Here is a 12,206-nt window from a genome sequence, read left to right on the forward strand (position 1 = left end):
TCATTCAAATAAACAAATGAATGATTCAAATCTACTATCTCGTCAATCCAAAGTTACCGAAGTAATTTATAAATCAGCGTTTCATAAAGTAAAAAATATCTGAAGACTGTACAAATCCTTGTAAAAATTTAATATAAATCGATAAACAATCAATGATTTATAAACCTGTGATTATTCATTAAATAATGATCGATTACGACGAACAGCTAAATGTAACACATGTGATTGATAAATACAACATTAGTTTGATTCTCAAATTTTAAAACAATTTTTCTTGTGTTTCCTACCTTTCGTTTCTATATGAGTATATCTTCTCGAGTGAAAATTTAAGGATCACGTTGCTGATTAATCGCTGATTTTATCTAAGCCATTGATTCTCACAGCGTCACTCCCTTAAAACGATCCTTCCGTCGTTGCGGGACTCTAATGACGCGAATTGAAAGATTAAAAGAGCAAACGTGCGCGTTCGCGCGAGAAGCGAGGAAAGCGCGTTAAGGTGCGAAGACCGAAGGAAAAGAGCGAGAGGAAGATTTAATCCGGCCGATACACGCGTTCGCGAAGGGCGCTTTCGACGTTTTCACATCGGTATAGTCGTAATCCACGTACACGCGCGCCCGCGCGCGCTTTAGCACCTGTATACATCGCACATGAAATATGTAAGCGTGTATGCTCACCCTTTCGTCGCGCGGGCGCGTGCTCTAGTCTCGGCTATTATAGTTTGCCGTCGCGTCGTCTTCATTCAGACTCGATATACCTGCCCGTTCGCAGCTCGATCTATCATCGTGAAACAGAGCTTGGCTCTTCATCGTTTCTCTCTCTCTCTCTCTCTCTCTCTCTCTCTCTTCTTTGCTCGTTCGCCGCCTTCCACATCAAGCGCGCTATTTTCTTTGCCAGCACGACAATACTACTACCGAGCGATCATGACTTCGTGGAATAGAGTGAGGTAGATAAGTTCACGCTTCGAGAAAAGGAGAAAGCAAAAATTGAAGGGCAAGAAAGAGAAAGAGAGGGGGAGGGGGGGGAAGGGAGGGCACAAAAGGATGATCGAGGGTGGTGGGAGTGACAAGTTTCAATTGCTTGACGACGAAGGGAGAGCGTACACGCTCTCAACAACTTCGCAGTGATATCTTCTTACCGTTGCGCTACACATCGTCGGGAAAGTGCCGTGCGATGCAACCCCCGTGCACGTGCACGGGGATCACGGGATCGTTATACGTGCGGACACGTGTGCGTTATACGTGCGTGATATGTGCACGCAATAACGAGAAGTAAATGCTCCCCGAGAGAGAGAGAGAGAGAGAGAGAGAGAAATTCGCATGTAATAAAATTGCTTGTCTGTAGCGTACGCTTTCTTCTCGCAGGACCTAAAGATAAAATCGATATGTCGCCTATTATAAGTTTTTACTTTCTTTCTTTCTATTGTGCCAGAAAAAACTCAGAATAAATCGAATTTGCGACAGAGATAATTCTTTTCAATATCTTCCTATGTGATCTTAATTAATTAATTGTCATTCCTTTTAATAACAACATTTCAAACGTCTCTCTCTCTGTTCAATTTAATTTGCCAAGAGAATTAAAAACTCTGCATTGTGTGTTCGCGAACATCAATGAGCAAATTGAGACAACCCGCATGAGATCTTTTTCTCATGTTCATTTAAGGTATCAGGTTCGTTCGAGAGTACTTTACTCGCGGCCACATCTCTCAAATAAAGTTGTCAAGTTTTTTTATGTGTGTGTGCGTGCGTGTATGAGTGTGTGTGTGTACATATATCTCTACAAGAGCAAAAATTTATATGTAACTAGTCTTCGAAAATATTTTTTACAAAATTGTCCCAAAATTGTTGATTAAAAATACCGTAGCATAAAAGTTGTCGAAAAATTATGTAAAAACAGTTTTTGTAAATTTTTATTTTAAACAATAGTTTTACAGAGTTACAAGGGTTTTAATATAACTAATCACAGATTACGTTATGGCCACTTGTCCATGAGTCGCGCGTACGGTAGCATATTCATGCTGAAGTGCGTTCACTAATATACACACAGGCAACCGTCTGTAATTAGCCATATTTGAACCTTTATTGAGGTGTAGAGTGGAGTTATTCCGTCAGTTTCAATTTTTAAGTAATACGATACGAAAATTTACGATAGCAAACAATATCCCTTTACAGTGACATGCTTATAATTAGACTGTATAATCATAAGTGTTCCTTGAGGGTACAACTTTTAAATAGTCTGTTCAGAAATATAAATATTATCGTGAGAAATCGATGAAAAAACCCTGCTCTATCCTATCCGAAAAACTACTGCTTGAAATAAAAATTTACCTTTTTACTTAATTTTTCGAGAACTTTCTTACTATAGTATTTTAAGGTGCGAATTTTGGAACATGCTGTATAAACTTAATACTTTTTACAATACTGCCATTATACACTGTTAAATTCATAATGTTAAATTATATTCAATTTGAGTTTTTGATCATTTCTAGATCGTTACTGCTTCTACTCAATATATTAATTAAAATAATGGACTTGAACAATATAATTTAAAAGATATATGAAGTTTTACTCAAATTTAGTTTATTATTTGTCAAGTACCATACGTTAACTAAAAGTATCGAAAAGTCATTTTATTAATCGTTTCTATTTTTTAAATTAATATTACATTTTTTTGTGTATAAAAGATAGGATTCTAAAATTTTTTGACCTTTCATGGCTTTATATTAATAAAATATTTGGTTTTTCAAATATTTTTCAGCACGTTTTTTATTTTCATTGTAATTTATTTGCTTGATCTTTTTAATAAGAAAGGTTGGTTACTTCTAGTATTAATATGGATATCGTCATGTTGTTTATTTTGAAATTAATAAGCAATGCAATCAGAAATAAATTGATTTGCATTTTGATGCACATAAAAGTTGAAAATAACAAAATTTATGTAATTCAAGAGATTAGGTTATCATTGTCTTTAACATCTAAGATCATGATGATCAAAAAAACTGAAGCAGTAAAAAAAACGTAAACAGTAAGCGAATATTGACCAATCACACAAAGACTACACTCAGAAAAAAAGTTTTGTCGATATATGACCAACCTCAACTTTTTGTCGTCCTAAAAAATTTGATTATTTTAACATATCAACAAAACTTTTTCTTGAATGTAAGGTCATAGTAAGCAGTAGCAAGTTCAATATGTTGATTTCCTTACTGTTTACGTCTTACTGCTCAAGATTTTTGTGTGCCGTAGCTTTTACAGTGCATTACCTTCAGCATAAAGTTGTCCACAGAAATATGTTTAATTTAAATTCATTAAAAAAGAAAAAGGATTTTCGCGCTGACAAATTAATCACACTTAAACGTGAAAAACATTTTCAAATAATGGAAAGAAGAATGATTAAAGATATGAAAATTATACATGCACTTTAGATTATTTTCTAGTATCTCTGGCGATAGTAAAGTAATAGTAAAAATAAGTTTTGTCACATATCGAGAGAGAAAAATATAGTGTTAAGTATCACAAGTTGGCAGTTGTCGTTTGACGCAAATATGCGCGGCTCATACGTCGATTATATTTCTGTCAAAACGTTCCAAACGAAACCGCAATTTTCGATAACGTGTCGCGCAATCAGCAAGATATCATAAATAGACTAAAAGTCTGATAGCCTCGGTCGTTTGATGTCGGTTAAACATTACAAATTCATGTAGACGCGCGCGTGCGATGAAACTTGGTAGATGGCATTCTGATTGCTTTCGTCTTGGGAGAGCCAACGATCGCTCAATTAGTAACAAAGGATCGTAATCATGATAACGATGTCGAAGATGACGTTGACACTTACCGGCCGCTCTTCGTGATGACCATTTCTGTCCCGAGCTTATGAAATTTCTCCCAGAGCTCTTTGCCCTCGAGCGTGACTTTGGGGTCGTCGACGACACCGTCCTCTTCCGGATGATGAGGAGGTACGAGGGGATGATGCGGCGCCGTGAGGGGATGATGCGTGGCCAAAGGATGCGGTGATGCGTGGAGCATGCCCGGCGGTAGCGGCGGCCTCAGAGGCCTCATCGTAGGACCGCCGGGACCTTGATGATGATGATGTAACGCCGCTGCGGCCGCCGCCAGAACTTCTTCCGGCGTATGCGGGCCCAGACCTAGGCCTGAAATTTTAGCGAACGTTGTGCGATTTAGTTTGAAACAAAAAAAAAATAATAATATCAGTACCTGCTTGTTTTTTTATTACAGATTCTTTATATAACAGATTATTATTGCGTGATAGTAAGAAAGTAGGACCAAAAACAAAAAAAGGAAAATTAATGAAGACATCTAGCAGCTATTTTTCGGTAGAATTCATTTAATAGAGGGCTATAATCAGGGTTGGTAATTGAAAATCGGTATCAGTGCACGCGTATGATGGGCAACATCTAGTCTCTCTCTCTCTCTCTCTCTCTCGCTATTTCATATAAACGCAAGATGCGAGCTGTCGATCCAGCGAGTGGGCTGAAAATCAGCGAATGAAATAACAAGTAAAAGACAGCTGCTTTAAGTTTCGCGAGGGTGAATCACCTGGCAATTCACGATAGCAACCCCCGGAGGAAAGTTGTGGATTCTCCTCCCCGATGACCACCTTTTTCTCTTCGCCTGACTCTGCTCCGGAGAGGGGAGGAGGAAGGTCTGAAACTTCATCGTCTCCTCTTCTCCTCTCTATTCCTATTACGGTGTCTTAAAAAGGATGTTTTGCGGAAATTGCGAGCGGACACGAATATTTATATACACTTTATTCTCGAAAGACGCATCTTCAAGAATAGACCTATTCATGAATCAATAAAGCAATCTACATATTGTACATCATCTCCTTTATAGTAATAGAATATTGCATATTTTCAAATATAGCAACAGTGTTGCAAATTAATAAGATAGAGGAATATAATTACATTTCCTACGAGAGAATTTAACTTTATACAAATATGGTGGAAATGTATTATGTGGCGGAATCCTGTTTGCTTACTTAAAATGAAATCGCAAAGTTTAATGTGATAAAACGATTCAGCGATATCGGGCAAAGTTGCGACGATTTCCCGGCTAATAAATATGACTTAAAATCATACGCAGACATATAAAAATGAGCCTTATTTCACGCGTTGTGTGTCGATGTGGATCATTTCGTGAGAAATTGCATTAGTCGGATTAGTCCGTCTAGATAACACTACCGTTTTGCTATAATGTCAAGTTAGCGAAAATGATTAATGTAAATCACCGTCCATAAATGTTATGAGTAATGATGCAGTTAATAGTTAACGATGTAGATACGGCAGCTCCCAGTATTTCCTTTCAATCAATTACCATCTGTAAACGGAAAAAATGCGAAAAACCTGTTACCGCGTAATGACTTCATGATTGTTACCGCGGCAGATCTCTGTAAGTCAATCCTGAGCTCGATAACTATTATCTTCAATAATCTTTGATCTCGTTTTCTCTTATGCATATTAATTATTTTGTTACTAAACATGTAAAAGAAAATATAATCGCTACTGTACAATACAATACTGTTCCTATCGTATAATCTCTCACGATAAGACATCGTGTCGATTGAAGTAATGATTCACATATAACTAGCAATGTGCTTTACCTTCGTGTATTTATCACGCAATGCTTTCTTCTCAAAACGAATAATGATAATAATTATAATAACTGAACGAGTCCGTAATTCAGTCTGTATATGATAGTCATATGTATATGATTAACGTTCATTCTTCTTGTCAAATATTATTGTGCGTTAACGGATGATAGGTATTAGGGAGTTTTTACAATAACGTGGATTCAAATACGGCGAACGCTAAAGTCACGTTATCTTTTTCTTAATTACTTGCTAATAAGAAGATAACGTAACGTTAGCGTTCACCATATCTCGATAAACGGTATTGCAAAAATTCCTATTTGTTGACGTAGACGCGTCAAAAAGATCTATTTGCTCATTCGATCTATCTTTGATGGTTCATTCAAAATTCGCAAAAAAAATCGCAAAAATTTTGTTGGTGTCATTTTAGAAAATACTTTAAGCAATACACTCTACGTGTAATAATTGATCTGATTTCTCGTAACGCGTTATGAAGATAAATATAACATAATTGCGAAACGAAATGAAGACCAACATTGGAAAAATAAGACATCCTTAACATTTGAAATATTTTGTTACATTATCCATACCATTATCTATACCTCTGTTTCATATATCCTAATTTATTGATATAACATTCATTCATAATTATATGTAATACCTATATCTGTGAAATTATTGAATTTTTCACATTTTTTTTTTATACAGAAGGTGTTGCAATCGTTAATAACTTTAGCCGACAATCACAACAGACAAAAGTGCGAAAATAAACGTATTATATAACATTTTTACGAATCGCGCTCTCACGACAACAACGCATACAACGAATATATTGTACGTATATCTCAAATTACAGTGATAACATTAATTTATACGCGCGTTAAATATATATATATATATGTTACCTTTTGTAATGCAATAAAATTCTAAAATGTAACGATACATAGCTTTTAGTTTCGCACGATTTTGCATCCACGTGTACGCTTTTTTATCGTAATCGACGTCTCGTCGATAAATCAGGCTGGCTTTTATATACGAAACTGTCCACACGCGGTGTCGTAATTTAAGTTACATTCTGCAATCGTAAGATGCGCACAGTGTGCAGGAGATGAATAATTAGGCGACGCACGGACGGAGGAATTTGTTCGCAACCGTATTTGTTGTTTGCGCGTTAAGCGTAACGTGTATTTGCGTTTGTGTAAAGACAAGCGATGTGGATATAATACTAGAGTAAAGTTATGGGCACTAAGTCGATAATGATATACCGCGCGATCTTATAACAGATTTGCGAGATTGCTCATTCCAGGCGCGGTTTCTTGCCATCTCTTTTTTGTCGTTAATATATATATGTATATATATATATATATAAAATATTGGAAACACAACCGCCCGCCGGTTTGCCGATGTCTCGATCAAGATGTAATGCGCAATGCGCAAATGTAATTCATACTCGAGCATGTGGCAACGATTATAAACATATCATGGTGTGACACATCGGTCGTGTCATGCCGGACTTTCGCGAATGAACGGGAGATTGATCGCGCGAAATAGGGGATATTTTTACGCGTTAATGCATTCAGGAAACGGCTATAAATTCGCCGAAATTCGTAGCATATTAACTGAACGAAAGCGCTAGTGAACCGTGATGTTTGGTATTCCGTTCGTTTATCAAACGTACATCCCAGATACATCTGACGCAGCCGAATCGAATTTTATCGAACACTTACCCGCGTGCACTCGATGTATTTTGATTTTTATTCGCGGACCGGCAACGGAAATATACGCGCTTCGGTGCGACACGATGTTCTTTAACCGCCGCGTTTTTTAATAGGGCGTTATATTTTTCAGTTGAATCCACGCGCAATGAGTAAAAGTCTGGTAAAAAATGTGAGCGGAATAATACGATTGTTTATAATGATTGTGGTATCGCTAATCGAGAGAGAGAGAGAGAGAGAGAGAGAGAGAGAGAGAGAGAGAGAGAGAGAGAGAGAGGAGAAAGAAAAAAGTAACTGTCGCCCGCAACGCGGCATTTATGTAACGTCGAGCCGCATTATTTCTTATCAAAGGAGATGAAACTTCTGAGTGTTGTGTGACGCAAGTGCGAGGTTCCTGTCGAGATGACGGCGCGGATTAAGCCGCTCTTCATTTAATTTCCATTTATTTTTGCTCTTTTACTAATTTTCGTGTCGCTCCTCGACCGCGTCGGATTGCATATTCATTATATTACTGGTGATTCCAACGTAAGTAACATTCTTCCTGTCTCGGGTATTCGCCAAGCCCTATTTCTATTTTAATGAAAACGGAAACATTAATTAGCGCAAAGTGTGCAACCTTGGGGATACATATCTACAGTTCTTGCGACATGCGCGAAATCACACTTATTGTGCTTAATATAAGACGGAGACTAAAGACATTGAAGACGTTAAAGATATTGAGAGAAACTTCCGTGTGATTTCGGGGATAAAGCTTGTTGGGAAAAGCTGTATCTGAATCGTTCAAGTACGATTTCGGGACAATTTCGCGTTTTGCGGTAACGACTTTTTTTGGCATATTAATTACGCGCGACATGGAACTTTGATCGCAGAAGGTACACGCTTTGTTACGCGTCACAAATACGCGGCGAATTTAATAACTCTCCCACGATTGGAAGGACCGTTATCAAGCAGTGAAAATACATTGCTTCATTGCGGCCAATTTATCAACGGTTGTGCGTAGCCTATTCTCTGCGCAAGTAATACATTATTGAAAATTATAAACAAGCAGCAGGCGTATAAAGCCTCGATAAAACGCAGAACGCGGATTTTCGATTTACCGAACGTGATTTCTGCGCCGCACAATACCTTAATACAATTGCTAACAGCAAGACACAACAATGCCCCGCACATTTAATCGTACCGCGATCACATTCGAATTTTCCATCGTTTTCACGAGCAGCGATTTTGCCACTGTTCGCCACTGTAGTCTTTTTACGTGTCCACTTAACTGAAATGAACGACAGATTAATGCGATCAGTCGCCTACGGAATGGGATTATTATCGTTCCGCAAAGTGGAACTAGAATTAATTTAACGATAAAAATTAATACATTTTCTTTCGGCCTTTAGAATACGATCTTGAAATCGAACGCGTTTACAAGGCGTTTTTCACGTTTCGTCTTATAAATTGTCGCCGCGTTGTATATTCGACATACACACACACACACACATCCAAATAAAATGCTTCACTTTCTTTTTTGCATATCCAGTTCCTTTTTTCTTTGCTCTTCCCGCCTCACTCTCTCTCTCTCTCTCTCTCTCTCTCTCTCTCTCTCTCTCGCCAACTCCGTTGCTGTCGTTTTCTCTTCGGAGTACACGGGTTACGCACGCATGTACACGCGTGCGTCCCGAATTTCGAATGCAAGAAACGTCGGGCATGCCCTTGGCAAGATTAATCGCCACTACCTTATGGTCAGTTGGCCACGAGCCCGACTGACTGTAGAAAAGAGGAAGAAGGACGAGCCGCCGCCACCGCGTTTCGAAAAATGACGAGAAAGAGGCACAATAACAGATGACAGATCGCCATTGCCCTGTCCTGGCTCGACGATCGGATGTCGCGATGAACCGCGAGAATGTCGGCGACGCCAACAAACGGGCTGCGCGTCGCGATTACAAATGAAGGATGCAAAACGAAGCACAGTGCCTCCTTCCAAGAGTTTCAAATTAAAAAGACTCTGCGTTTTCCACACCTCGAAGATTTCTCTCCGTTTAATTTGGAAGAAAATGTAATTGAAATGTGTTTTCGTAGTTTTAGATAAAAAAAAAAAGTATTTGACCGTTTCAAAATGTGTTTTTTTTTAATCGGTTAATTTTTCCCCCGGAAAATTTTCAATCTACTATATCGGAACGCGATACGTTATTACAACAAGTGAAAGAGTTGTATGTCAGCAGGAGTTAAATTGTCTAGCGGCAACACACGGTAACGCGCGTGTCTACCGACGTCGGGAATTAATTCATCATTTAGCCTAACGAAGGGAATAACTAGTTGTAGCGGATGAGGTGGACGCGCGTAATAATGCGATGTCAGATAAGACGAGGACGAGCGATGAGCACGTTGTCGGGTCTGGAAATCGTTCTTCCGATTCTTCCTTTCCTTTTTTTTTTTTTTTCACGCACCTGGCACGACATTTGCAGACAGCACTGCATCCCGCTGTTATTACTGTCGCAAAGTAAAAACGAATGATAAAAAGATGCTTTTGTGTCCTATTTTTTTTTTTTTCCCCTAAACCGTTTTTCATTTGCTCTCACGCGTGTCGATATTACATAATTCCAGAAAAGTCTGAAAAAATTTTGCGATATTGCGGATATATTATTTTATCGTTACCGAAACGCTGACGCATTTCGCTCGCGCACATATTGCGCCGTCGCGTTCTCGAACACTTTTTTTTTTTTTTTTTCACGAAACGTCTTGCATCATTGCATATTCGTATGTGCGAATTGAAATTTCCATTCCGTCGCGTCGGTGGAAATGCATACGAGACAATACGTTCTGAAAGTAATGTCGAAGAATCGAGTTGCGAATCCACGTCCGCCCCTGCTTATTTAACGCCGGAGATATGCTAGATCGATTACATTATCACTGCCTAAATTATAATGTGTGGCTGACTATGTACTGCACCGATCCGCAATTTTTGTCGACTGAAACACAACGGAAGAGCACAGGCGATGAAGAAACGGGGAATAACAGATTTCAATGTATCTGAAACTACCCGGTTTAGATACATTGAAGTCTGTATTTCTGTGTAGAAATGTATTTCTATGTATTTCCATGTAGAAATACATAGTTTCTAATAGATTGAAATCTGGGATTCTCTATTTCTGTTGTCTCTGCTTTGTGCATCTAAGACTAATCGCGCCTGAAAAAATAAAATTCTTCCGATTCTTTTGATGATGTTAACGTTGCTGTTGCGATCACTGATAATCGTGCAGTCCGAATTCTTTTTCACATCAGCTCGCGTATATCGATACGAATCACATTTCCATGATTAATGTAATGATGTATCTTCCGAGAGAAACGCTACTCGGTTTTTTTTTCTTTTTTTTTTTTTGAGAGGAACAAAATACATTATCGGCGCGCAATTTGTTTAAACTGAAAATTACAAAATTTACACACAAAAATATTATTAGACGCCAAGACCGTCTTCTGAGCTGTGTCGAAATTCATTATACTTTAATATATATAAGCTTTAGTTTCCCGCGAAAAGAAGTTAGATACCTATCCGCATTATAAACTAATAAATTAGTTAGAAAAGATTTATCTTTAACAGAAACATGTTTCATGACTCAAAAAGTCGCAATTAATCTTTCGATTGAGAATGCACAAGGCGGGAAACGTGTTATACATGTAATCTCGAGATATTTCACCAACGAGATATTTCATCCTCGCAAGATATTCGCCAACTATTCTGCAAATATTGTCACACCCTCAGGATAATCTCATTATGACGCGAATTGTGACGGATCGGGTCATTATAGTCGCGATTCGACTCCGATGAATTTCTCTCGCGAAACCATCCTCCATCGAAGAATAACAGATAAGCGAAACGTCGAGAGCCATTGACAACACTTTCGGCGACATTTTTCTCCCTTTCCTCTCTCAGGCGTGGAATAAATATTGAGAAAACAATTAGCAGCCGATTGGTTGGGCACAATCAAACGTCGCGACATTAGCGCCAATCTTTATAATGGCATCAAACGACTCGGCGAACAAGGTAATAAACCGTCTTTAATTAGCGGCATTTAATATCAATAGCGGCGGGCTACGTCGCTTTATCGACGCGCGAATTAACAATGGCCGCCATTCGCGAGATGTGTCTAATTATTGCGCGGTATCGCGCGAGGAGGAACAAAAAAGAGAAAGAGATCGCGAGAAAACGCGCCTCTCTTGGTACGCGACGGGGCGGACGAAACGCGCAGTATTTCATACGCCGTTTTTTTCCCCCGTGCAGCCATCGCGTCGCGCGCTTTGACTTTGACGTCGCACGCCAAGTTTGTACGCGATCAGGATATTGCGTAAGGCTGACGAGACGAAACGAGACGAGACGACACGAGTGACAAACGAGAGAGACCACCAGCCGGTCACGAAATGTGTCCTTCCGAAAAACGTGCGCGTTTCCGGCGGCGACAATGGCATCGCGCCAGAACAACGAGACGCGTCCGCACCGCGAATCTCTTCTCGAAATTCCAGCCGATTATTACGTCGATTTCCAACTGATGAGAAAACGCGAGACCGGCGACTTTCGCCGTTCTATCTGTAACGTTACGTGGACTCGGACTTGTCACCGAAAGAAACAGACTGTAAAAAGTAGAAAATGATATGTCCGCAATGTAAAAATCGGAAAAGTAAACTGCCTAATACCCGCGCCGGTAACTACCGTCTCCCGCGGACTATAGCCTAAATAAATACCGTCAGCATTACCGTTGGCACGCAACAAGTTCGTTTGGCTCATACGGTTATTGTACGGCTCGTAAAACTTGTTGGCGTATTAATTAAATTGCAAGAACCTCGACGGAAAGACAGTTTTTTCAGAGGTCAGTCGTCGGAGGATTAGACGACTAGATCCGCGCG

The 12,206-nt window shown here is 39.1% G+C and overlaps 1 protein-coding gene across 3 annotated transcripts in view; it reads right to left on the minus strand.

The window, feature by feature from the left end:
* The window catches only part of LOC108752432 (optomotor-blind protein-like), a 95,869-nt gene that overhangs the window by 82,280 nt on the left and 1,383 nt on the right, over window positions 1-12,206 (minus strand). For all 3 annotated transcript variants that reach the window (XR_001939557.1, XM_018493239.1, XM_018493238.1), the window contains exon 2: window positions 3,832-4,147. Coding sequence is in view for 2 of the 3 variants with exons in the window: in XM_018493239.1 (XP_018348741.1) it covers window positions 3,832-4,147 (316 nt within the window). In the remaining variant the exon portion in view is untranslated. The remainder of the gene's footprint in view (window positions 1-3,831; window positions 4,148-12,206) is intronic.

Source organism: Trachymyrmex septentrionalis, unplaced genomic scaffold (assembly GCF_001594115.1).
Source record: "Trachymyrmex septentrionalis isolate Tsep2-gDNA-1 unplaced genomic scaffold, Tsep1.0 scaffold60, whole genome shotgun sequence".
Taxonomy (NCBI): domain Eukaryota; kingdom Metazoa; phylum Arthropoda; class Insecta; order Hymenoptera; family Formicidae; genus Trachymyrmex; species Trachymyrmex septentrionalis.